Here is a 26,574-nt window from a genome sequence, read left to right as displayed (position 1 = left end):
CCCAACTACTTGGGAGGCTGAGGCAGGAGAATTGCTTGAACCCGGGAGGCGGAGATTGCAGTGAGCCGAGATAGTGCCATCACACTCCAGCCTGGGTGACAGAGTGAGACTCCATCTCAAAAAAAAAAAAAAAAGAAAGAAAGAATTGTAGATATCCAGGCCGGCGCAGTGGCTCGCACCTGTAATTAATCCCATCACTTTGGGAGGCCAAGGCAGGTGAATCACTTGAGGCCAGGAGTTCAAGACCAGCCTGGCCAATGTGGCGAAACCCCTTCTCTACTAAAAATACAAAAATTAGCCAGGTGTGGTGGTGGGCACCGGTAATCCCAACTACTCAGGAGGCTGAGGCAGGAGAATTGCTCGAACCCAGGAGGCGGAGGTTGCAGTGAGCCAAGATTGCACTATTGCACTCCAACGTGGGCGACAGAGCGAGACAGACATTCAGGCTGGGTGCAGTGGGTTGTGCCTGTAATCCCAGCACTTTGGGAGGCCAAGGCAGGTGGATCACTTGAGGCCAGGAGTTCAAGACCAGCCAACATGGTAAAACCCTGTCTCTACTTAAAAAAAAAAAAAATTTTAGCCAGGTGTGGTGGTGCACGTCTGTAGTCCCAGCTACTCAGGAGACTGAGGCAGGAGAATCACTGGAACCTGGGAGGTAGAGGTTGCAGTGAGCCAGATCGGGCCACTGCACTCCAGCCTGGATGACAGAGCAAGACTCCATCTCAAAAAAAAAAAAAAAAAAAAAAAAAAAAGAGAAAAGAAAAAAAAATGAATGGTAGACATTCAAAGAAGGTACACAAAGAGACAGGATGTCACCTTGTGGAGGCCAGTGGGCAGTGCCAATAAATCTGGTGGGTTTGTGATGGTCCACCATCTGGCCCTCTTGGAGACGTAGAAATGGGATCTGAGGAATATTGGCATAAGACTGTATAAGCTCGAATATTATCATCCCCAATTGCACTATGTCTTCTTGTTTTAAAATGTAGGTGCTATGGTTTGGCTCTGTGTCCCCACCCAAATCTCATTTTGTAGCTCCCATAATTCCCACGTGTTGTGGGAGGGGACCCAATGAGAGATTATTGAATTATGGGGGTGAGTCTTTCCCAGTGCTGTTCTCGTGATAATGAATGGATCTCAGGAGATCTGATGGTTTTAAAATGGTTTTAAAAATGGGAGTTTCTCTGCACAAGCTCTCTCTTTGCCTGCCACCATCCACGTCTTGCCTTCCACCATGATTGTAAGGCCTCCCCAGCCACGTGGAACTGTGAGTCCTATTAAACCTCTTTCTTTTGTAAATTGCCCAGTCTCAGGTATGTCTTTATCAGCAGTGTGAAAACGGACCAACACAGTAGGTTTAATTATTATTCAGGTATGGTGAGGCCAATAGATCAAGAGACAACTGATACTGGCTGGGTGCAGTGGCTCCCACCCCTAATCCCAGCACTTTGGGAGGTTGAGATGGGCGGATCACTTGAGGTCAGGAGTTCAAGATCAGCCTGGCCAGCATGGTGAAACCCCCCTCTATTAAAAATACAAAAATTAGCCAGGTGTGGTGGTGTGCACCTGTAGTCCCAGCTACTCAGGAGGCTGAGGTGGGTGGAACACTTGAGGCCAGGAGTTCAAGACCAACCTGGCCAACATGGTGAAACCCCATCTCTGCTATAATACAAAAATTAGCCAGGTGTGGTGGTGCGCATCTGTACTCCCAGCTACCCAGGAGGCTGAGGCAGGAGAATCTCTTGAACCTGGGAGGCCAAGGTTGTGGTGAGCCAAGATTGCACCACTACATTCTAGCCTGGCAACAGAGCGAGACTGTCTCAAAAAATAAAGAGACAACAAACTGATATTGAAAAAGAGTTTGTTACTCTCAGTTCCCAAGAGGAAACGGGGTTGGTAGCAAGGGTGGTGTGTGGGGGGGCGGGTCACACTGTGCAGCACCACATGTGGAGAACCCAGGTTGGTTGGGAGGCAGGAGGAGCAAGGGGGAAAGATGGGAAAGGGGCTTGATTGTGGTTTCGGTGGGAAGGAATGGGCAAGGCAAGGCAAGCAGGTTTCCGGTTGGCTCGTTTGAATAACTTCAGTGGGCTCTGGGGTGCGCGAGCTGTCTCTAGCTGTCTGGTTCCTGGCCCTAGGGTGATTAGTATAAGGGATGGCGACCCAGAGTGTGAGAGCCCTGTGAGAGCCTGATAAGGGAGATGTTTGGGGAACGGGCTCTGGATTGGTTGGTTTGCATATGGAAGGTATGTTCCCTGGGTGAGCTGTTTCCTATCTCTAGGAATTAGTTAATCCTGGGAGGGGCTGTCCCTCCAGTGTCAGCAAGGTCTCAGGATGTCGAAGCCTCAAGAAATACAAAAATTAGATATGATGAATACTCCTATCAGCCTAACAGGCCTATTCTCTCCTTTAAGCAAGCAATATGGGAATCAAATTATTAAAAGGCTACACAGTGGGTGATTAATCAGAATAAGGGTAGTTTTATTTGAAAATGTATAAGGTTCCAGTACTAGACGCCTGATAGGTGTGTTTCCAGCCAAGAATATGCCAGGCAGTTGTTTACTGGGCACCGCTTGGATGGGCACTGTCAACACCTTTCTCAGTAACTGGGGTTGCCTTTTGTCCTCCACAAAAGGACTCTGCCATGATTCAGTATTAGTTGTACTCATTGGAAATCCTGGTCCCAAGTAACTCAGAATCGTACCTGTAAAACGAATAAATAAAATGTCATTACACCTGTAAGTTAAATCACACTCTTAAATGAAGTTAAAATATAACAAAAATGCATTTAAAAATATGTGCATATATACATGCCTAATTGCTGTTGCAAACATCGATAGGACCCACCATTGGGATCACAATGGTGTATTTTACTTAATGGGGTGAAAAGTCTCACCAGATGGCTTTACAACCAGACTCAAACACCATAAATGTTCTTAGTATTGCTAGCAGGTTTAAAATTCTTCCAAATATGGCCAAATTTTTTTTCTTTTTTTATTTTATTTTATTTTGAGACGGAGTCTTGCTCTGTCGCCCAGGCTGGAGTGCAGAGGTGCGATCTAGGCTCACTGCAAGCTCCGCCTCCCGGGTTCACACCATTCTCCTGCCTCAGCCTCCTGAGTAGCTGGGACTACAGGCGCCCACTACCACGCCCAGCTAATTTTTTTTTTTTTTTTTTTGTATTTTTCGTAGAGACGGGGTTTCACCATGTTAGCCAGGATGGTCTCGATCTCCTGACCTCGTGATCCCTCCTCGGGCTCCCAAAGTCAAAAAAATTTATTTATTTTTTTTAAGACGGGAACTTGCTCTGTCGCCCAGGCTGGAGTGGAGTGTCACGATCTCAGGTCACTGCAACCTCCACCTCCTGGGTTCAAGCGATTCTTGTGCCTCAGCCTTCCAAGTAGCTGGGATTACAGATTACAGGTGCGTACCACCATGCCTGGCTAATTTTTTTTTCTTTTTTTGTTTGTTTGTTTGTTTCCAAGACAGTCTTGCTCTGTCACCCGGGCTGGAGTACAGTGGCACAATCTTGACTCACTGCAACCTCTGCCTCCCGGGTTCAAGCAATTCTCCTGCCTCAGCCTCCCAAGTAGCTGGGATTACAGGCACGCACCACCACGTCCAGCTAATTTTTGTATTTTTACTAGAAGTGGGGTTTTACCATGTTGGCCAGGCTGGTCTCGAACTCCTGACCTCATGAGGATCCACCAGCCTCAGCCTCCCAAAGTGTTGAGATTACAGGCGTGAGCCACCGCGCCCAGCATAATTTTTTGTATTTTTAGTAGAGACAGGGTTTCACCGTGTTGCCTGGGCTGGTCTGGAACTCCTGACCTCAAGTGATCTGCCTGCCTCGGCCTCCCAAAGTGCTGGGATTATAGGCATGAACCACCGAGTCCGGCCAAAAAACATTTTAAAAATGCTGTTAAGTATCTTTTTCATGTTGGTTTGAGAATAGCAACAAAAGTTATTCTTTCTTAGTTTCCTATTTATTCAAAGTAGCATGTGGCACAATTGCTCTTGAAATTATGTTGAAATATCATTAGTATTTGAAAGATAAATAAAAATCAGTAACCAAAATGATATTTTCAATCTTTATTGATACCATTTTGTTTATGAACTAATCTATTTACATATCCTTCCAAATTGTATCCTTATAACTTGAAGTCAAGTACTTTTCTCGATATTAAACTTGCAGAAAGCATTTAGCTACCTATAAATACCAGGCACAATTCTAAGTTCTGAATCAGAAAATATTTCTAGTGTAATTAATATTAATGTTGTTCAAGACATGAAATGGAAAAACTTCTAATTACTTTTTAAAATAAAAGCCACAAGTAATTAAATAATTACTATGTACATTACAACTTGCTTATATCAAATTACCAAGAAAAGCATCATGCCAATTGTTAGGATCACCTCTACTCAGAAGGCAAAGAAAGTTGTACATGACAATCATCAAATTAATACACTTAGGTTTTGTATAGTCTGATTTATTCTTTGTTGTTAAGCTGCTAGATTGAAATAAGGATTCTTTGTATAAACATCATACTTTGAAGTTATATAGATGATATAATTATTACTTTATAATATTTTATAATACTAATATGGTATTCATTAATTTTGTTGGAAGTTATTCACAGGTCCTAAAATACTAGATGATTGGAATGTCACATTAAGGAAATTATCCTTAATATATAAATGTCTAATAACTACATATCAGAAATAAAAAGATATTGTTTAATATTGCCAAATACTTAGTACATTTTGTGATTAAGTTTCTACTGCCTCTATTAATTTTAGCTAACCTCATCTAATCATCAGTTTTTCTTTTTAAAAGAAAGCAAGCGCTTAGTTTTTATCCATGATGAACTTTTTTTTTTTTGGTTCTTTTTGAAAGACAATAATAATTTGATATAAGTAAAGAGGAATGCTTTTTAACTTTTATATCATCTTGTTATTGGAAACTTACGGATAAGCTTCCAAAACTAATAACAGTAATTAAAAGATATGGGGAAAGAATAATTCCTTAAAAGATATGGAGAAAGAATAATTCCATAAGATAACATTAAAGGTAAGTCTGTTTAAAAAACAAAACAAAGCAAAGCAAAACACAGTACACAAACAACAAGACTCGGCATAGATTAATAGTAGGTTGTAAAACTCTGACTTGCCAGTTTGACACTAATTAAACTGACACCACGAATATTTTAGTTGCCCCTTCTAATACAGTGTTTAACCTTTTAAATTTTTAATTAGAGTTTTATCTATCTTCAGTCAACATTTGTAAAGAATTAGTTCATTCTTTCCTTGTAGCTCGAGTTTTTTGATGTTAGAACATTTTATAGCTGTCAGTGTTTTCTTTTATGGTTTGGAGATCATAAAAAATTGCAATCTCATTTATTAACATGAAATGTTAAAAAAATTATTGACTTGAAAACTGTTTCGTGATAAAATATTTAGTCAATCTGAAAATTAAAAAAAATTACCCCAACATACATGGCCTTCTTTCTTTGCTGTTTTTTTTTTAATGACAAATTTGGACTACATGTAGATTGTTAAATATTAGAAGCATTGAGAAAAAAGGCTTTCCTTTTGTTTGAGAGAATTCCCTTAACAGAAACTGTGTATTATTTTTTATGCTCATGATGCCTAGTACAAATCACATTACATTTTAATGCATCTAGCCATTATGGACTAACCAATTACGAGATTTAAAAGAATGAACATTTAAGATTTCTTTTCTAGTTCTTTGTTTCTCTGATATAAACATTTGAAGAAAATGTTTTTATACCCATCTCCTAAAAGTTTACTAATTGCTTAATTTGTTCAGTTTGCAATGATTGTCTCCTTAACAACATTTTCTTACTTTTAAATTCTTTAGGGAAAATCGGAGCTGTTGGCATAAGCACTTTTTGACCACAAGAAAGAAGGCCGCAAATCTTGTTGTTGACATTGATATCTGAGATGGGAGGGTGAGAATTTACACTTAAGGGTGGGAGAAACCCTTGTCTGGTTTGGGTAACACTGTGATCTAAAGGGAAAGCTTCGGAACCTCGCCTTTCTAAAACTGCATGATTTCTCCTGCTCAGGGGACCTAGGGAGATATTCTCCAACAATTCTTTGGACTCTGACAATTGGGAAGGAGATGGTGAGAGGATCTTTTTCTTTCCTATAAGTGCTTTGCCATCTTCTAAAGTTGGAGGGGTAAGGCCAGCTGAGAGCTGGGAATCAGAGCTGTAGTGATTTGCCCCCAAGTTTCTTTTTTGAACTATACTTCTTAAGGTGGAAGTAAATATTGTCTGGTTAGAATCTGGGTCCTGGTCAACAGGGACTTCAACGCATTGCTGATTTCCTTCTGAAAGATAAGATTGATCATTTATTTCATCATATGACATCTTCCTTGAGCTGGCCTGATCAAAGGCTCTTAGCAAATGTGCAGTGTCTTTTACATCAATGCTTTGGTGCCTAGTGATGAACCGCTTGGAAAGTGCCAGCCCATTGGTTTTATAGGATAATTCTTCCTCTGGTGTAATATCCTGGAGCTCCTCTTGCAATGAAGCCACTCTGTTCTGGTGCATTAATGATGGGGGACTCTTGATCCAGGGCGGAGCGTGGGGGAGCTTGGGCCCCTTAGGGGCCAACGCAGGTTTCCTCACAGGGGAACCTGGGTCCCAGGTATCGTCATTGCTTCCAGCAAGCTCAAGATCTTTAAAGCCAAAAAGCGTCAGTTCCATTTCAGAAGAATGTGAAAGTGGCGATGAGGCAGTTTTGATGTCTATTTCTGAAGGAGTGGTGCAGGTAGCTGGGGAATGACACCCATCTATATCCACAGGAGGCATATTTAAGTACTGTTTAGTAGTATACTTCCCACAGGGCGACTTTGCTGTTGTGATGATGATGACCTCTTTCCCTTTTGCCTTGCAAGCACTAAGAAGAACTTTCAGGGTTTCTGTATCTTCTGAATTTATAGCATAAACAAGAGCTGAGTGACTAGAATGGTCTTGCAAGCTGAGGTCAGCCCCACTCTTGAGGAGCAAGGAAACAACTTCAGCGCCAGCTTTTTCTAAGCAAGCATGCATCAGAGCCGTTTTCCCAGATTTGTCCTGTATGTTGGGATCAGCATTGTTCTCTAACAGGTATTTCACCATTTTGGCTTTACTGACACTCTGGTGATCGACATGTTTGGTCTTACAAGCGATCATTAAAGGGGTTTCCCCACGGTCGTTGCTCTCATTAATGTAGGCACCACCTTCTAGCAAAAGTCGTGTGAGGCGAAGCCTGCTCTGATGGACTGCTTTGATCAAGGAATTTCCTTCACTTGAAATTTCCATACCTTCATCCATCTTCGGAGGTCAGAAATTAATACCTGGTTATCAAAGATGGCAAAGACCAAAAGATTAGCCAGAATCAGCATCCCAACTTATATTCATTTTGTTAGAATTAATTTTGAAAATATGTAGGGGACATAAATGGGATTATGCTATTAATAAATGCAGAACAAAATAGTGAATTGCAAAATAAAATAAATTTTTGAATAGTAATGACCTTTAGGAAATTACAAATTAAAATTTATTTTCAAAATCTTCATTGAATATTTATAGCGCCAACATAGTACTTTCCTAAGTCCCACATTAATTAAAAAATAATCTACCTGTGAAAAATAATTTTAAATTAATAATATTAAAAAGCACATTTAGGACAAGTACAGTGGCTCACATCTGTAATCTCAGCACTTTGGGAGGTTGAAGCAGGAGGATTACTTGAGGCCAGGAATTTGAGACCAGCCTGGGCAATGTGTAGTGAGACTCCATCTCTACCAAAAATAAGTTTTAAAATTAGCTGGGCATGGTGGTGTGACCTGTAGTTCCAGCTACTCAGGAGACTGAGGCAGGAGGATCACTTGAGCCCAGGAGTTTGAGGTGACAGTGAGATATGATCATCCCACCTGCACTCAGCCTGGGTGATAGAGTGAAACCCTGTCTCTAAAAAAAATTAATTAAAATGTAAATTTTAAAAAGTAAACTTAAGCCAAAAAGCCAAAATTCTGTTGTCATTGCAACTGAATCAATTAAAATATTGGTAGCTTAATGTAAAAACTCTAGTATTACATTACTTAAACATGCTCTTCAATTAAATAATGTAAGTGATGCCTAGATTTTCAATTTGAGGGACATTTTTATGTTTCTTCTGAAGGATGAAATATTGTTTGGGCTACAACATGTTAAAATAACTGACATAATATCTGAAATTCACACAGAGATTGGAATGGTGAGCATGTGATTACGCATTTCTCTTGATTCTATTATTTAAATCATATACTGACCAGGTAACGAGGTTAGCAAGAACTATAGGGTTAAATTTTGACAACAGTATATCTGCTCTGAAAAAGAAGTTTCATAGGCAAGAAACCTGAAAGGAGCCATCCAGACTTTGTAAACATTTTAATTTTTGTTACTGAAACTAAAAAATATTTATGTTTAATTTATTTAAATATTTTAGATTCAGATTCCTTCAACAGATAATTCCATTAGGTGATAAGAATTATGTCTTCATCGAGGACTAAGAAAATTTTTGTCTTTTAACAGTCCTTAGAGTTGTGGGGGGAGAATCAGATGAATGTATGTATAATATTTACATCTGTTTCATTGATTCAGTAGTTTTTGGAAATTGAAAACTATTGTTTATTCTACCTATTTACTTTTAAAATTAAGATTATGGGAAATGGATTTCTATTTGATAATAGAATAGATAACAAATCTAATAACAACCAAAAGAAAGAAGAGATGAAGAGAGAAGAAAGAAAGTGAAGAAAAAAGAAAAACGTAAGCACGCAGGCAGAAATTTCATTGTTAAACATCTACAAGCTCCTGACAATGTGCTGGGCACTGAGCTACGAAGATAGAAGCCCTATCTCTGAGGAGCTCACAGTCTTTTGGGAGAGATACTATATAAGCAGCTGGTTACAGAGTCAGGAGAGCACAGAAGCTTTAACATCCTGGGGACCAAAAGGGGCTTCACAAAAGCCAACTATTTGAGTTGGGTCTTGAAGACTTTGTAAGAATTTGGCAGGCAGACAAAGGAGGAGGGAGAAGTAGATAATACTCCTTTTGCAAAGACCTAGAGGCCTAAAATAGCGGTTATTCATAAGGAAACAGGCTTTATTTACTTGGTTACAACCAAACTTCAGGAAAATATTTTAGCAGATAGAGTTAGGGTTAATATGGCAGAACACACATATCTAATTTTGCTTCTTCCTGAAAATCCTTAAAACCAAAGAATTTTGTCAAAGACAAAATTAAAGACAGAGGGAAGAGGAGAAGATGGCAGCAACAATATTTTGGAAGCCAGAAAGCAGATGAGCCAGTAGTAACTGACTCAGCGTGTGTGTGTGTGTGAAGAATACAGCTAAAATAAGGAGGAGTAGGTGAAAAGCTGTCAGATAAGCAGTTAGATCCCTAGGTCCTTGCTACTTGAAGTGTGATCCTACCTTGGCATCACCACCACCAGAAAACTCTTTTATATGCAGAATGTCAGCTCCACCCCAGAGCTACTGAATCAGAGCCTGCATTTTAACAAGATCCCCAGGTGATTTGTATGCACATTAAAGTTTGAGAAGTGCTGCCTTAGGTCACTGCTCCAACTCCCAGTCACTAGGAGATAGAAGACTGCCCCTCCCGCCCTCCGGGATGTCTAGAGGTTTATTCTCAGGAAATGATGAAACAGAGCATCTCTGGACTAGGAGACACCAGGCATGTTTGAGAACAAGAAAACAGGGGAATAAGTGATTGCTTACTGACCACGGCTGAAGGGTCCCACAGCCTGCTTCCCCAGCTTGGCTTCGAGGAGGCCGGCAGCCATACCCTCACCCCTCAGGGATAAATTGCTATAGCGTTCTCTCAAGAATCTGACATGCCACCCAGGTCATACTTACAGTTGGTGCCACCGTGCCCAGCCTGTTCGCTCACTTTTTAACATTTAGTAGAGAACTTTTGAAATTGTCTAAACATTAAACTTGTCAGGGAAAAAAGGTGTCAGATACTTTATTCTCCAAATGTACCATACATGTTCAGGTTCTTTCTGTAATCAGTACCTGAAATGAGGCTGAATACACAAGCCTCATTTGTGTGTTTAAGGCTTCTCATCAGCTTTTAATCCCAACCGTTTAATCATGAGCAGCCACACAAAAATTTAAAAACAAACAAAAATGCTTCTTACATTAAAGATAGAGACTAGAACAAATTGAAAAAAGCAACTTGGAAGAAACGTATTAGTCAGAAAAATGAAAAGATGAAAAATTGAAAAAGTTGAAAAATGAAAAGCTTTTGTCATACACTGGCAATATTGTCCTTTCTTTATTCATCCAATTTTGTACCTGCTACTAAGTTTTTTAAAAATAAACAATTATTTTACTTAGGGATCAAATATAAGGGGGAACCTGAAAAATTTTTTTAAAAGCAAAAGGAATGATTAATACAAACATCAAGAGAAAGCTACTCCTTGGTAGAGATTAGGAGAACAATGCCGTTTGGGAGGGACACAGAGAGGCCCAAAGGTTCAGGTGATGTTCTATTTCCCAGTCTGGGTGGTGCATAGGTGGGTGTCTATTCTATTCTTCTTCTTTAAACAGTACACATTTCACATACTCTTCTGTATATCACTCTTATTTACTTATTGTAAAATAGAATGTGTGTGCAGAAAAGAGCATAGCATATATGTGAGATATACTTCATTATTAAAATTTACAAAGAGTCCTATTAGGTCTTCCTTTTAAAAGAGTAATTCAGTTCTCATGACATTATCGATGACATTTGTGCCTTGACTTTCACTGGACTTTCAAGGACTAAGCTCCTGAAAGGCAGTATTCAAAAAGACATAGTGTTCATCTCCACTTCAGTATCATTCATGATGCAAAGCAAAGAACTACTCAATATATACATACATAAATGCAATGAGAGTGAGTGCTTTGATTTTATGTCCCCTGTGACATACTCTATAAAGGCTATCTTGGAGCCAGACATACCTGCAAGTCAGGAACTTAGGAATTTGGGATCAGTTGACAGCTTGGGTCCCAACTCAGAGGTCTATTCTGAATGCAAAGCATCTGAAAAGAGCTCACATGAGACAGTGATCACAAAAGGATCATTTTTAAAGCATTTTTCATATATAAATGGGCTTAATAGAGCATAGCAATGTAGAGAAATGAGCTGGAATGTAATACCAAATATAGAAACTACTTAGTAATTGCAATTCAATTGCTATACAGTATCAGTCACTTAAAAAAATTATTTGACCAAAAGTAGCATTTGAGAAACAGATATTCAAATGAGAACAAGTTGCCAGATACCAGATTTCAATATTATACTCTCTTATAGTTTCTAGTGTTTAGGTCAATCTTGTTTTTAGTTTTTAAAGTCTTAGCAGAATCTTTGGGGGAAGATATTTTACTTAAAATTTTTTTTTTAATATTTTATTTTATTTTTTGGCACAGGGTCTTGCTATATGTCCAGGCTGGTCTTGAACTCCTGGCCTCAAACGATCCTCCCACCTCAGCCTCCCAAAGTGTTGGGGTTACAGGCGTGAGCCACCATGCCCAGCCAAGACTTTCTACTTTTCAGCCATCCTCAAGTAAAGGCCTTTCTCCACAACACTAAACCTGAGCACTTGCTGTCACAGCTTTTCTTTCACCAAGGTTGGTGTCAGGAGGTTCTGGGAGAAGAAGAGAAGCTGGAACTATGCTGGCGACTGCCATGCCTAAGGACGACAGTGGCCCCATCACAGTCTTGTGGAAAAAGAGGGTGCTGTGGGCTCCAGGGTCTCAGAGAAGTTGAGCAGTGGCACCAACTCGCTGCCTAATCCACCTGCAATGTGGACATAGGCAGACCCTCTCCTCTGAGGACTGGGGGAGTGTCCAGCAAAACCAACCCCATGAGGTTGACTCTTTCCTCATTATAAAGACTTTTAAAGCCACTTTGTTTGCTCACTTCTTCTTCTTCTTCTTTTTTTTTTTTGAAATGGTGTTTCGCTCTTGTTGCCCAGGCTGGAGTGCAATGGCACAGTCTCTGCTCACTGTAACCTCCACCTCCTGGGTTCAAGTGATTCTCCTGCCTCAGCCTCCTGAGTAGCTGGGATTACAGGCATGTGCCACCACACCCAGCTAATTTTGTATTTTTAGTAGAGACGGGGTTTCTTCATGTTGGTCAGGCTGATCCCGAACTCCCGACCTCAGGTGATCTGCCTGCCTCAGCCTCCCAAAGTGCTGGGATTACAGGCGTGCTCCACCGTGCCCAGCCTGTTTGCTCACTTTTTAACACTTAGTAGAGAACTTTTGAGATTGTCTAAACATTAAACTTGTCAGAGAAAGAAGGTGTCAGATACTTTATTCTACAAATTTACAATACATGTTCAGCTTCTTTCTGTAATTAGTACCTGAATGGAAGAATCCCGGTCTCTTTAGCCCTTCATCTTTTTCCAGGGGTTCTTTTATCTTGCCTTCTCCATTTGTACATCAAAAACACTGATATTTACGTCGGACTCATTTCCTTTTCATAGAATTGAACTCTACTTTTGACGAAGACCACTTCTCTTGCCTAGAACGTTCCTTCCTCCTTGAAGCATCCTGATTGGACACTGAGTGCTGATAGCATACTAACATCCAGTCAATCCCTTTGTTATGTCTAGACTATAAGCAATTCCCAAATTCAGTTGCACCTTCTATATAGATAATAGTTCAACTGCAGAAAGTTCAGGCATCCGACAGGTGTCAATCGTGACTCTCACACTTATTGGCTATGTGCCCTGATCAAGTCTCTCAGCCTCTAGGAGTCTTGAGTTCCTCATGCGTGGAATGACAATCATAGAACATGCATTCCATGGGGATGTGGTAATGAAATCAGACAATGTCTAGAGGAAGACTTTCTTGTTTTGTTTTCACACTCACTGCATTCTTCTTTTTAAAATGTTTATCTCAGAATTAGCTTTTTGAAATGTTTATCATGTCCCCAATCCACAGCCTATTTAAAATAACAGACAAAATATTGGAAATGTTGTTTTTTTAAGGATCTCATATTTCTAAGGTGCAATGCTTCTTCTCATTTTGTAAACATCAGTGGAATCTAATAAGCAAAACATGGAAAGAGCATATCCTTGAAGTATACTTTCCTTACAATTTCCAAATACTATTATTTCAACATTATTACAAGATATTAATTATTAAACAGCTGGATAAACTGCTTTTCATTCAAAAATTGCAGTGTCTTTAATGAGGTGCACTTGCACCTCATCATGGCATATTTACAATGCTCCTTTACTTCCTCCCTGTATGCCCAAGATGCCACCAAAATTATAAGCATTGAGTTATTTTTAAAAAAATTTTAAATATGTATATTTTTAAGAACAAAGAAAATTGGAGGAGAGATACCATTAGATGAGCAATTTCAAACAAGCTCTGGAAATGGGGGGATGGTGGAGTGGCAAATGGTCTTAGCATAGCAGAGGAGGCTGCAGGACATAGACCCAGGGAGGCTGCTTACCCACAGGACCTGTGACATTTAGGACTTAGAGGTCCCAAGTGCCATAGAAAATGGCAATGAGTATCAGGGCTCAGAACAAGAAGATGATTGAAAGTCTGTGGACATATTTTATCCCCTACATATTTTATCCCACCCCAAGTAGCAGACAACCACTTTCCTAGGCAAGAAAACGAAGATTTGTTTTCTAAATTGATCAGAAAGCCTCCAAACTTAGAGGCAGCTTGCTGAAAACAGGGATTCAGTGAGCATGTGCAGGCTGAACGGTGAAGTCCCCAGCTCCTTGCCCTGCTACAAGGGGACTGGAAGCCAGGAAAAGGAAGTAAGACGCATTACATCTTGGAAAGATGAGCCCGATTAAAAATATCTGTCGATGCATGAAAGCAATTCAAACCATAACTGCATTCACCCTTCCAGACACCCACTCTAAATGGAAATAGAAAGTTACCTGAAAACATTATTCAAAATTTCATACTTCACTTTTGTCTCTTCTCTCCCTGAATAAGTTTTCTGTCAGCCAGCTGTCAGTTCCTACTGAAGGAAATCAAAGCTATTCAGAGTTACATAAACACCAATAACTTGTTACATGCATCTTTCCCATTTGGAGTCTAGTTTTTAAATTCCTTATTAAGAAATCCCCCAATGTTTGCTCAGTTAGTCATATCTCACTGATTATGAGTTTGTAAAGTGTCTGGAGATTCTATGCACAGCCACCCCGTGTGTATCTGTCTGCAGGGCTGAGTCTGCCATGCGAGGACTGCTGGGGTTGGAAGGGCCTCGGCAGTCACTTGGTACAGATGAGGAGGCTGAGAAAGGAAAGGTGAGGGCACTCTCCCAAAGCCAATCATCTTACTCACCTGCTTGCCAGAGGTCAATTACATGTTTGTGTCCTTTATCTCAATATCACCTTGCTTCTTGGATGGACAGCTTCCAATGGAGTAGGACTCTGTTTTGAGGGCCTGATTTGTGTGTTATCTCACATGGCAGTGCTGCATGAGCTGAGGTGCTTGCAAAGCCATCTTGGAGACGATAGGCCAGGCCTTTCCTGTGGCTTTTTGTCCCCATACCACCCCCAGTTTTCCTTTCATTAAGACAGAAAAGTGGCCGGGCATGGTGACTCACGCCTGTAATCCCAGCACTTTGGGAGGCCGAGGGGGAGCGGATCACCTGAGGTCAAGAGTTTGAGACCAGCCTGGCCAACATGGTGAAACTCCATCTCTACTAAAAATACAAAAATTAGCTGGGCGCTGTGGCGGGTGCCTGTAATCCCAGCTACTCAGGAGGCTGAGGCAGGAGAATCACTTGAATTCGGGAGGCGGAGGTTGCAGTGAGCCGAGATTGCACCACTGCACTCCAGCCTGGGTGACAAGAGCAAGACTCCGTCTCAAAAAAAAAAAAAAAGAAAGAAAGAAAAGTTATTTTCCTTTGAGCCTTTCACTCTACCTCCAAATAGGATCCATGCTTCCTCTCATAAAGTTCATCATCTCGCCGTGGTAGGGAAGAACTTAACAAATGGGTTTGAACTCAAAATTCAGCCGGTTGCCCTTGCCCCAGTCCCTGCCTATGTGCTGCCCCAAAGGGGATTAGAGACTGCTCAGATGAGGCAACAGGGTGCGTATCAGGGACCTGGGCTCCGGCTTTCTCCAAGTTACCAACCTCTGGGAGGTCATTCTTCTGAGCCTTAGTTTCCTCACCCCTAAAATGGGGATAATATCTACAGTAGATGATTGTGAGGATTTTAAAAGATCCGAACACACTTGCTACTTAGGAATTCAATAAATGTGCATTTATAAACATGCATCACCAAATACAGGCACTGCATACAGGAGTCCTCAGGGCTGGTGGGGTCTGACAATGGGATGCTAAGTGCCCTATACCAATGGGTTCTCCTTTTGTGGGCATAAGAAACACATGGAGTGCCTGTTAAAAAGAAAATTCTAGGCTCCACTCCCACATATTCCATGGGAGGTGCTTCTAATGCACACTGGGAGAAAATCTGAGGCAAACTCTTCATTCCTCATTCCAGGCCACTTCTTGTTTGCTATGGACCCCTGCCTCAGACTCACACAGAGCTGTCTCCCTCATTACTTCCAAGTGGTGTGATGCTCAGCTCCCCTGCAGGAGTGAAAGGCAGAGATAGATGGCTACCACAGCCTAGAGACGAGTCCAGGGAGCTCACAGGTCCCAGAGAAGAGGACAGCCTTGAATTAGTAGAACGAGCCGGAAGCTGGAGATTTGCTGCCCTGCCTTTCCTAGACGGGTTTGAAAAAACCCAGAGCCCTAGTGAGCAGCCAAAGGCCAGGAGGGAGGCCAGCTGCACTGGAATAAGGCAAGCCTGCCTGCCACAAGCAAATGTGTATCTCCTCCCCACCCAAGGAAAGGGGCAGAGACAGCATAAAAGATGCATCTGAGGTCGTCCTGGAAAATGGAATGACTGGCCAGAAAAAGATTCTTCCCTGGTATTGACTTGCAAGAAATATTTAGAAACTGTCCAAGGGGACGGGTAGCTGGTAAGGTTTGCTGTGTTTCCCACACATACCCGCAAAGGGCTGCCGTGTTCTCCTAGTTACTTCGGCTGTCCCCCAGGCCTTTGGGGCATCTATGCCCCAACTTCTGTTACTGATTCACCTCCCCCACAACACACACACACACACACACACACACACACACACACACACACACACACGAGAGAGAGAGAGAGAGAGAGAGAGAGACCAACCTAGTCCTCCAAGACTCAGGGAACCAAGGTGATGGGATTTCCAAGCTGTTAAGGATGCTGGCAGCGTCTCTACGGTCCCCGCCGACCCCTGGAACCAGGCGCGTTTCCTCAGTTTTTCCTGAGAGCAGGAGGAAGCGAGCTCAAGGCGCTGTCGAAGGGCAAAGGAAGGTGACTGGGGAGACAGCGCCAGGGCACCGATAGGGGCAGGGTGCGCGTTTCGTCGCCTCATCTCTGAGCCAGGGCGGGCAGCTGGCGGGCTGCGGCGATCACCATCCACGAAAACGGGTTCTGCCTACAGCCGCTGCGGAGCGGTCCCTGAGCCGCTTGCCCGCCCGCCAGACGCGACCGTCCCTTGGGGAATGGTGCGTCTGAGGGGCGCAGCCACTGCCCCCATCCCGGAGCAGGCGCACCTCTGCACCCGGCTCTCTGCTAACGGGTCCGGTATCCTGGTGCCAAGGCTGTGCGCACCTGAGAGGCGCGGGGACCGGCTGCCCGCCCCTGTGCGGCTCCTGGAAGCAGGAGCTCCTGGAAGCTGCAAACGGCTCCGCAGTCCCCAGCCCGCCCCCAGCGCCCAGCCGGCACCTCCTGCTGCCCAGCTGCCGAGGCACCTGCGGAGACGCGCCCAAGTCAGCCCCTCCGACCCGCGCGCTCTTGCGGCCCAGCGCGCGCCGCTCCCGCTGCTGCGCCGACCTTCGCCCATCAGGCCCCCGCCCCGCATCCTCCTCGACACCCCGCGGCCGGGCAGCCCTCGCCGGTTCCCGCCGCTCGGCGAGGCTGAGAAGGAGGCGGAACCCGCATCCCCGCGGAGTCCAAGCCCCAGCGGCCGCAAAACTGCAAACGAGAACCAGCGGCAACGGCAGGAGGCGCGAGGGTAAGCTCGCGTGAAGCGCGCCCCGGGGTGGCGGCGCAGAGTCTCTCGGGAGGCCCCTGCAGCCCGGCGGCCCTCGGCTGGCCCCGGGTCTCGCATCCTGCTCGGGGCACTGCAATGTCAGGGTGCGCGGCAGGTGCGGGCTTCAGGGGCCTGCGCGCACCGGGCAGGGAGCACTGAGGCCGTGCGGGCCGCTGGGTCCCACGCTGCGCCCTCGATGTCCTCCTCCCGGCAGCCGCCACTGAAAGCCAAAGTTTCCCAAGTGCAGCCGGCAGGGACGGCGCCTTACACTGACCTGGGGCGCGCTGTCGAGTTGGCGGCGGCGCTTGCAAACCTCTCTCTGGCACTGCCCGACCCTCTGTGCGGCCCTAGGGCGCCGTCCGAATTGAGCTGTGGTCTTCGGCTCCTCGGCGGCTCGAATCGCAGATCTCGGTAGATGCCGCCCGGTCCCCGCCCTGCTCGGCGGCAAGAGGCGGGCGACTGCCGCGAAGCGCTGTAGCTGGGACCCGGAGCGCGCACCTCGCCAGACGCCCGGGCAGCGCGGCGCTTCCGTTGGGGGTGACGCGTCGGCTCCCGGCTCTGCGCAGGTGAGGGCAGCAAGGCCACTCTGGACCCAGGGGGGCCAGAAGCTGCTGGAAGCTCCGCCTTCTGTCCCTGTAAGTCCCACCCCGGTCCCCCGCTTCGGCCACCGCGCTTCGGCCACGGCGACTTGGCCAAGTCGACAGGGGCAGCAGGGTCTCCCCATTGAGGGAAGCACGCACCCCTACATCACAGGCTTTGACTCCTCCAGTCCGTATCCCTCCCTTCAGCTCATATCCACCCGCTGGTCCATGAGTCTGTCTGTGCCCACCGGTCCTTCCACCCCTCCACGTCCCTGTACCCATTTCAGGTAAAGCCAGAGCCACACTTCAGGCTGGGGTGTTAGTGGGAACAACCGTTCTTATTTATGTCTTTAGGAATTTATAAGGTTATTATGCTATTATTAAAACATGAATAGAACATATTAACAAAATTTCACAAAATACATTTCATATGTTAAACTCCACTGACAGATGAAAAGGAAATGAAGTAGAAGCAACTTTTTTTTCTCGCTTTTAGTTTTTGTTTTTTTTGAGACAGTCTCATTCTGTCACCCAGGCTGGAGTGCAGTGGCGTGATCTCAGCTCACTTCAACCTCCGCCTCCTGGGTTCAACTGATTCGCATGATCCAGCCTCTGGAGTAGCAGGGATGACAGGTGTGCACCACCACGCCTGGCTAATTTTGGGATTTTTATTAGAGACGGGGTTTCACCATGTTGCCCCGGCTGGTCTCGAACTCCTGACCTCAAGTGATCCTCCCACCTCAGCCTCCCAAAGTGCCGGGATTACAGGTGTGAGCCACAACCCCCGGCCAGAAGCAACGTTTTTAACTCATTTATCTTGGAGGGTCTGGTGGAGAAAAGGCCATCACTATTTTTGTTATTCAGATAATGTCAATCAAAACTTGTTTATAGTTTTGAGTCCTCACGGGGAAAAGTAGATTTATCTCTGGTCAGGCTTCCTTTATTACAGAAAAGGCCTCTCTGAAATGAGGACCTAAAGGGTCCTCATTTAGTAAACATATGCAAAGCAAGTGCACAGGGCGCTTTACCCCAAAGTTGGGCTCTAGGGAGTTTGAATCCTAGATCTGGGCTGCCCTTTGCCTACAGCTATTTGTTTGGAGGTTACCAGGAAGACTGAGCAAATTTGCATGAAGGCATGGGGCTCCTCCTCCTTACCACCTCCGGCCATTCTCTTAAAAAAATTTCATCAGTGTGCAGTGTACCTATTAAAAGACAAATATTTTGGCTGAGTGCTGTAGCTCATGCCTGTAATCCCAGCACTTTGGGAGGCCAAGGAGGGTGAATCACTTCCAGGTCAGGAGTTCGAGACCAGCCTGCCAACTAGATGGGGTTTCATGGTGATGAAACCCCATCTATACAAAAATACAAAAATTAGCCAGGTGTTGTGGTGTATGCCTGTAATCCCAGCTACTGGGGAGGCTTAGGCAGGAGAATCACTTGAACCCAGGAGGCAGCAATTGCAATGAGCCGAGATAGCGCCACTGCACTCCAGCCTGGGCCACAGGGCCAGACTTCGTCTCAAAAAAAAAGACGCACATTTCACAAGTGCGATGATTTTGCACAAACTGAGCATCATCCAGATCAAGAAGCAGAACATTACCAGCTCCCTCACAACACTCCCTCTTCAGATTTTTCATTGGAGGGAGTGGTGACTTCAAACAGCATAGAGTAGTTTTGTTTGTTTTTGTACTTTATAGTGATTGAATCACTCTGTTGACTGGCGTCTTTCGCTCAACAGTATGATTAAGAGATGCATACTGTGTGTGGCTGTAGTCTGTTTATTCTTTTTGCTGTGTAGTATTCCGTTGTGTGATTGTGCCTCAGTTACTTATTCATTTTACTACTGATAGACATTTGGGTAATTCTCAGGTTTGGGACATTACAAATAATGCTGCTATGAAATTAAAATAGATGTCTTTTGGTGACCATATATACATATTTCTGTCGGGTACATACCCAGGAGTGGAATTGTGAGTCATGATGTAGGCATATGTTCAGCTTCTGGAGATGCCATCAAACAGCTTTTCAAAGCAGATGATCCAGTTTTCACTTCTACTTTATTAGTTTTCTATTGCTGCTTGTTACCACAAACAAAATCACCACAAACTTAGTGGCTTAAAAAACACAGATTTATTCTCTTACAGTTCGGGAGGTCAGAAGTCCAAATTGAGTTTTATGTGGCTAAAACCAGAGTCTCAGCAGGATTGCATTACTTTTGGGGGTTCCAGGGGACAATCTGTTTCCTTGCCCTTTCTAGCTTTTAGAGGCCATCTGCATTCCTTGGCTGGTGGCCCCTTCCTCCATCTTCAAATGTCTGTCTCTCCCTCTCTCTCCCTCCCTGTCCCCCTCTCCCCTCTGCCACACTTCTGTTGTCACATGTCTTTCTCTCCCTCTGCTTCCTTCTCTCCCTCTGACTCTCCTGCCTCACGCTGGAGGACCTTTGTGATGACACTGGACTCACTTGAATGATCTTCCATTTCAAAATCCTTCATTTAATCACAGCTGCAAAATTAATTTGGCCTGTAGGGTAACATATTCATAGATTCTAGGGATTAGGACATTAAACTCTATGGCGGTTCATTACTCAGCCCACCACAGCTATCAGCAGGATATTGGAACATGTTGCATGGATGGAGGATGGACTGAAAAAACAGAGAACAATGAATTTACAATTTACATTGTATCCCAGATACAATTTACCTGTAGGATTTTTACTGTTGACCTGGGTGCTGTGCCAGGACTGATGGGCAAGAGAGGGGGGCTGATGCTGGAACACCACTTCTAGCCACCACCAACCTGCTGGCACTACATGATTTGTGCCTGGGGCACCCATGCTGAGTGACATGTTAAAGAAGGCAGATCCTCCTTCGTGGGAGTTGGTAACAGCAGTTAAACAGTGGTGAACACATCACATTTTACAGTGGGAAAGGCCCTGTGGTCAGTGGACAGTGTCCCATCACATGCCACAATGGTGGAATTATGAGGACTGACTTCCACAGCAGGAGAGTTAAGGGGAGGGCTAGATTAGACTACAAAGCTCATCTGCTAATCTGGGCAGGCCAGTCCGTGCCATCCTTGTAATTTCAATGTTAAAGGGAGATGATTTTAACATTCAAAGTCTGAGAATGAGAATTTCTAGATTATACCGACTTCTGATCTCAGTTTAGTCCAGCAACTACACCCCTGAAGGAGAGAGGACAGATGTTTTTATCCTCATTTTAGCAAAGGGACTGCCAGGGCTCCAGGAGGCTCCATGATTCACCTAAGAAGCGTCGGGAGAGGAAACAGGAACAGAAGGAGCCTCCCAGCTCTTCCCGCTGTCCTTTGTGTGGCTCCACCTCCCTGGAGTGTAGATTCACTAGGACCTGAGGTCATGGAAGCTGAGGACCCAGAACCGACCCAAGCCATTCAAACCAAATTGGATACATCCTACTTTGTGAGTGATAGACTGGGATTCTCTGGACTGTGAGACTCCCTGTCCTCATGGTTTTATGCCATTAAAAAATATACTTTAGAAACAAGTAAAAGTAGGCGCTTGGGCCAGGTGTGGTGGCTCATGCCTGTAATCCCAGCACTTTGGGAGGCCAAAGTGGGTGGATCATCTGATGTCGGGAGTTCGAGACCAGCCTGGCCAACGAGGTGAAACCCCATCTCTATTAAAAAAGAAAAATACAAAAAAATTAGCTGGGCATGGTGGCGTGCGCCTGTAGTCCCAACCACTTGGGAGACAGAGGCAGGAGAATTGCTTGAACCTGGGAGGCAGAGGTTGCAGTGAGCTGAGACTGCACCACTGCACTCCAGCCTGGGCAACAGAATGAGACTCCATCTCAAAGAAAAAAAAAAAGTAGATGCATGTGTTTGATAAACATTTTCATCAGAAACCCCTCCATCTACTTTCTGTCTTCTAGAAATCAGCTGAAAATTCTAGTCTACTGATGAAATCACCCCAGTTCTCTTCACAATTGTGGCTTATACTATTTTAGAATTCACTTACTGCCAATTTAATTTAGATCCAGCCTTTAGTGTAACCATTACCCAGAAAATGTACATTGCACCTATTGAGTAATTTCTCATCCCTCACCTGGTCAGAGAAACGTGTGGTTAGTCTGACGTCTTGAATTTAAAATCCCATGGTTGAGCTAAGTAACATGTAGACATGGACATAGAGTACAGAATAGTAGACTTTGAAGACTTAGAAGTGTGTGGGGGTATGGGAGAGGGGTGAGGAATGAGAAATTACTCAGTGGGTGCAATGTGCATTTTTGGGGTAATAGTTACACTAGAGGCTTAGACTTCACCACTACCCGGCATTTCCATGTAACAGAACTGTACTTGTGCCCTTAAATTTATACAATTTTTTTTAAAGTTCCATGGTTATCAGTATTGTAGTTATCATCATTTCATGAATATTTTATTAAAGAAAACAGAATTCTAAGCTTGCAGTGGAGACAGCTTAAAACTATCCAGTTGACAATCCAGAAGCCCTAAAATGCTCAGAAATTGGTAGCATTGTTATCTTAGAACTAGGGGTAAAAAGGCAACTGAAATAAGAACTGATTAAAATTCTGTTTTTCCCAAAGTGGGCATCATACTTAATGCTGAAAGACTGAAAGCTTTCTCCCTAAGATTAGGAACAAGACAGGGATTTCCACTCTCACTACTTCTATTCAACTTTGTAACCACCAGGGCAATTAGGTAAGAAGATGAAATAAAAGGGATTCAGAATGGAAAGAAAGAAATAAAACTATATCTACTTGCAGAAGACATGATCTTGTGTTCAGAAAATCCTAAGATTCTATATACAATTAGAACTAATAAATGAGTTCAGCAAGGTTTCAAGACACAAGATCAATATAAAAAAAAATTATACTCCTATATGATAACAATAAATGACATGAAATGTAATTCTAAAAACAATTTTATTTACAAAAGCATCCAAAAGAATACAACACTTTGAAAGAAATTTAACAGAAGAAGGGGAAAACATATTTTGGAAACAAAATTATTGCTCAAAGACATTAAAGAAGTTATGTCAAAGAAGTCAAAGACATTAAATAAATGGAAAGACATCCCATATACATGGATCAGAAGATTTAATGTTATTAAGATGGCAATACTCCTCACATTGATCTACAGATACAGCACAATTCTTATCAAAATCCCAGCTGGCTTTTTGGGGGACTCACATTTCCTGATATCAAAACTTACTTACAAAGCCATGTTAATCAAGACAGTGTGATACTGGCATGAGGACAAAAAGATAGATCAATGGAACAGAATGCAGGGTCCAGACATAAATCCTCATATTTATGGTCAACAGATTTTCAACATAGGTGCTAAGACAATTCAGTGAGGGAAAGAACACTCTTTTCAAAAAATGGGGTTGGGACAACTGGATATCCATGTGCAAAAGAATTTAAACCTCCACCTCATTCCATATGCAAAAATTAACTCAAAAGAATTAAAGACCTTAAGGTAAGAGATAAAACTATAAAACTCTTAGAAGATAACATAGGCATAAGTCTTCTTGCCCATGGATTAGCCAATGGTTTCCTAGATATAACACCCAAAGTAAAAGCAATAACATAAAAAATAGATACTTGGGCTAAATAAAAATGAGAAACTTTTGTGCTTCGAAGGACACCAAGAAGAAAATGGAAAGACAACAAAATGGGAGAAGATTTTTACAAATCATATATCTGATAAGGGGCTTGTGTTAAAATGGGCAAAGGATCTGAGTAGACATTTCTCTAGGGAAGATATATAAATGGTTAATAAGCACAAGAAAAGATGCTCAGCCGGGCGCAGTGGCTCACACCTGTAATCCCAGCAATTTGAGAGGCCGAGGCGGGCAGATCACTTGAGATCAGAAGTTTGAGACAAGGCTGGACAACACGGCAAAACTCTGTCTCTACAAAAAATACAAAAATTAGTCAGGTGTGGTGGTGCGCACCTGTAGTCCCAGCTACTTGGGAGGCTGAGGTGGGAGGATCGCTTGAGCCCGGGAAGTGGAGGTTGCAGTGACCGGAGATCGTGCCACTGCACTCTAGCCTGGGCAATAGAGCCAGACTTTATCTCAAAAAAAAAAAAAAAAAAATGCTCACGATTAGTCATTTAGGGAAAGGCAAGTCAAAACTACAAAGAGATATCACTTCACACCAACTAGGATGGCTATAATAAAAAAGACAGGCAATAACATATGTTGATGAGCATGTGGAGAAATTAAAACACTCATAAATTGCTGGTGGGAAAGTAAAATGGTGCAGGTGCTTTAAAAAATATTTTGGTTTAAGCCTCAAAGGCTTAAACAGAGAGTTACCATAAGACTCAGAGCTTCTGCTCCTAGCTATACCCCAAATAAATGAAACTATATGTACACACACAAAATTGCATATCAATGTTCATAGTCCAAAAAAGGAAGCCTAAATGTCCATCAGCTAATGAATGAACAAATGAAATGTGATATATTAAGACAATGAGATATTATTTGGCCACAAAAGGAAATGAAGTCCTCATACATACTACAACAAGGATAAACTTCAAAAAACATTATATTAAGGCCAGACATGGTGGCTCAGGCCTGTAATCCCAGCACTTTGGGAGGCTAAGGCGGGCGGACCACCTGAGGTCAGAAGTTCAAGACCAGCCTGGCCAACATGGCAAAACCCTGTCTCTACAAAAAATACAAAAATTAGCCGGGTGTGGTGATGGACGCCTGTAATCCCAGCTACTCGGGAGGCTGAGGCAGGAGAATTGCTTGAACCCAGGGGGCAGAGGTTGCAGTGAGCCAAGATCGCACCATTGCACTCCAAACTGGGTGACAAGAGCAAAACTCTGTCTCAAAAAAAAGAAAGAAAAAATAAAAACATTATGTTAAGTGAAAGAAACCAGTGACAAAAGAACACACACAATTATCCAATTTATATGAAATCTCCAGGATAGGCAAATCCATAAACTAAAAGTAGATTGGTGGTTGCCTAGGGCTGAGGGAGGAGGGGACGTTTGGGAGGAGGGGAAAGTTGGGACTAGCTGCTAATTGGTATAGGGTTTCTTTTGGGCGTGAAGAAATGTTTGAAATTTATTGTGGTGATAGTTGTACGACTGTGAATAAGCTAAAACCCCTGAATTGAACACTTTAAATGGATGATAACGTGGTATGTGAGATGCATTTAAATAAAGTTGTCACACATTTTTTAAAGTCTGTTTGAGAAGCAGTGATATTCCCACTTCCTCTCCCCTACTCCTCTCAGTAATGTGACTGCCCCGTGCCATCCCAGCAGAAAATGGCAGTTTTTTCCTCTGGAGAGGAAAACAGAAGGTCTCTGAGGACACCAGGTAGAGTCGAGGTGAAGGTACCATCCTGACTACACGGAATGTCATGAATGCTGGGGATGGAATTTCCCCTGCCCTCTTGCTCCATTCCCAGATAGCTTGAAGCCAGACCTGTCAGGGACTCTCTCCAAATGGCGCTCAGATTAGCTTCCAGTGAAGTTTGCTGTCCAAATGCCCCAGCCACATGCTCAGAGCTGCCAAACATCTTTTTAGTCCCTCACTCTCAAATGTGAGCTGACCACCAAATATGTGACATTTGAGGGAAGCTTTTAATGTGAAAGATTAAAACTAAACTAAACAAGTAAACAGAAGTATCAAAATTTGAAGGAAATAGACAATGTAAGGAGAAAAAAATAAAAAAAACTATCATTCAATATAATAGGTGCAATATTTCAACCACATAATAAGAACAGGATTTTTTTCTTCTTCTTTTTTTTTTTTATTTTAATTTTTTGGGAGGATGGAGTCTCACTCTGTCACCCAGGCTGGAGTGCAGTGGCGCGATCTCGGCTCACTGCAACCTCCGCTTCCCGGGTTCAAGCAATTCCCCTGCCTCAGCCTCCTGAGTAGCTGGGATTACAGGTGCCCACCACTATGCCCAGCCAATTTTTTGTATTTTTAGTAGAGACGGGGTTTCACTATGTTGGTCAGGGTGATCTCAAACTCCTGACCTCGTGATTGGCCTGCCTCGGCCTCCCAACGTGCTGGGATTACAGGCATGAGCCACCGCACCCAGCCTAAGAACAAGATATTATAAAAGAGATACCATCAGGCTGGGTGCAGTGGCTCATGCCTGTAATCCCAGCACTTTGGGAGGCAGATATGGGTGGATCACTTGAGGTCAGGAGTTTGAGACCAGCCCCAATACAAAAATTAGCCGGTCATGGTGGTGCATGCCTGTAATCCCAGCTACTCAGGAGGCTGAGGCAGGAGAATCACTTGAACCCGGGAGGCAGAGCTTGCAGTGAACCGAAATCATGCCATGGCACTCCAGCCTGGGCAATAGAGTGAGTGAGACTCAGTCTCTAAAAAGAAAAGAAACAATCGGAGAACAAGAAAAGGCCTTTGAAATGTTAAAATTTAGAGCAGATATGAGAAACTTGAAGTAGATAACCTCAAAAGAAGAGTTAGATAATAAAAATTAAGCTGTCTTTGAGTAAGTACAGCCTTCTCCACAAAACAGGGAGAAAACAATGAGAAAAAATAAGAAACATAAAGGATGGATGTAAAATATCTAACAGGTATGGTGAGTCACACTGGTGAAGGAAGAAGGAAGGAAAGAAAGAAGGAAGGAAAAGAAAGAATGAATGAACGAAGGAAAGAAAGAAGGAAAAGAAAGAAGAAAGAAAGAGAGAGAGCGGGATGGAGGGAGGGAGGGAGGAAAGAAGGAAGGAAGGAAGGAAGGACGGAAAGGAGAAGCAAAGAAAGAGAGAGAAAGAAAGAAGGGAGGGAGGGAAGGAAAGGAAGGAAGAAGAAAGAAGGAAGGGAGGGAGGGAGGGAGAGAAAGAAGGGAAAGAAAGGAAGAAACGATGA

General features: G+C 43.4%; 1 protein-coding gene across 3 annotated transcripts; it reads right to left on the bottom strand.

The window, feature by feature from the left end:
* Positions 1-2,343: 2,343 nt before the first annotated feature.
* ANKRD34B (ankyrin repeat domain 34B) lies at positions 2,344-17,468 on the bottom strand. 3 transcript variants are annotated; one of them, XM_032156940.2, is made up of 5 exons: positions 17,403-17,468; positions 16,240-16,357; positions 13,969-14,051; positions 11,015-11,095; positions 3,651-7,360 (listed from the first exon to the last, which is right to left on the bottom strand). In XM_032156940.2, exon 5 carries the CDS (start codon positions 7,335-7,337, stop codon positions 5,793-5,795), a length of 1,545 nt encoding a protein of 514 aa, XP_032012831.1. In that variant the 5' UTR covers positions 7,338-7,360; positions 11,015-11,095; positions 13,969-14,051; positions 16,240-16,357; positions 17,403-17,468; the 3' UTR covers positions 3,651-5,792. The 3 variants fall into 3 exon arrangements, 2 of the variants coding, with proteins under 2 accessions (XP_032012831.1, XP_032012832.1); XM_032156941.2 differs by lacking the exon at positions 17,403-17,468 and having other exon boundaries at positions 13,969-14,054; positions 16,240-16,387; XR_009213955.1 differs by lacking the exons at positions 3,651-7,360; positions 11,015-11,095; positions 17,403-17,468 and adding an exon at positions 2,344-2,698 and having other exon boundaries at positions 13,969-14,054; positions 16,240-16,353.
* Positions 17,469-26,574: the final 9,106 nt, after the last annotated feature.

This window comes from Hylobates moloch, unplaced genomic scaffold (assembly GCF_009828535.3).
Source record: "Hylobates moloch isolate HMO894 unplaced genomic scaffold, HMol_V3 SCAFFOLD_6, whole genome shotgun sequence".
NCBI classification, from domain to species: Eukaryota; Metazoa; Chordata; class Mammalia; order Primates; family Hylobatidae; genus Hylobates; species Hylobates moloch.
The sequence above is the reverse complement of the archived record's forward strand: the minus strand, read 5'-3'. Positions and strand labels throughout refer to the sequence as shown.

What these genes read in the sequence shown, in the direction of transcription:
- ANKRD34B (XM_032156940.2), bottom strand. Translation starts at nt 7,337, where the DNA reads ATGGATGAAGGTATGGAAATTTCAAGTGAAGGAAATTCCTTGATCAAA.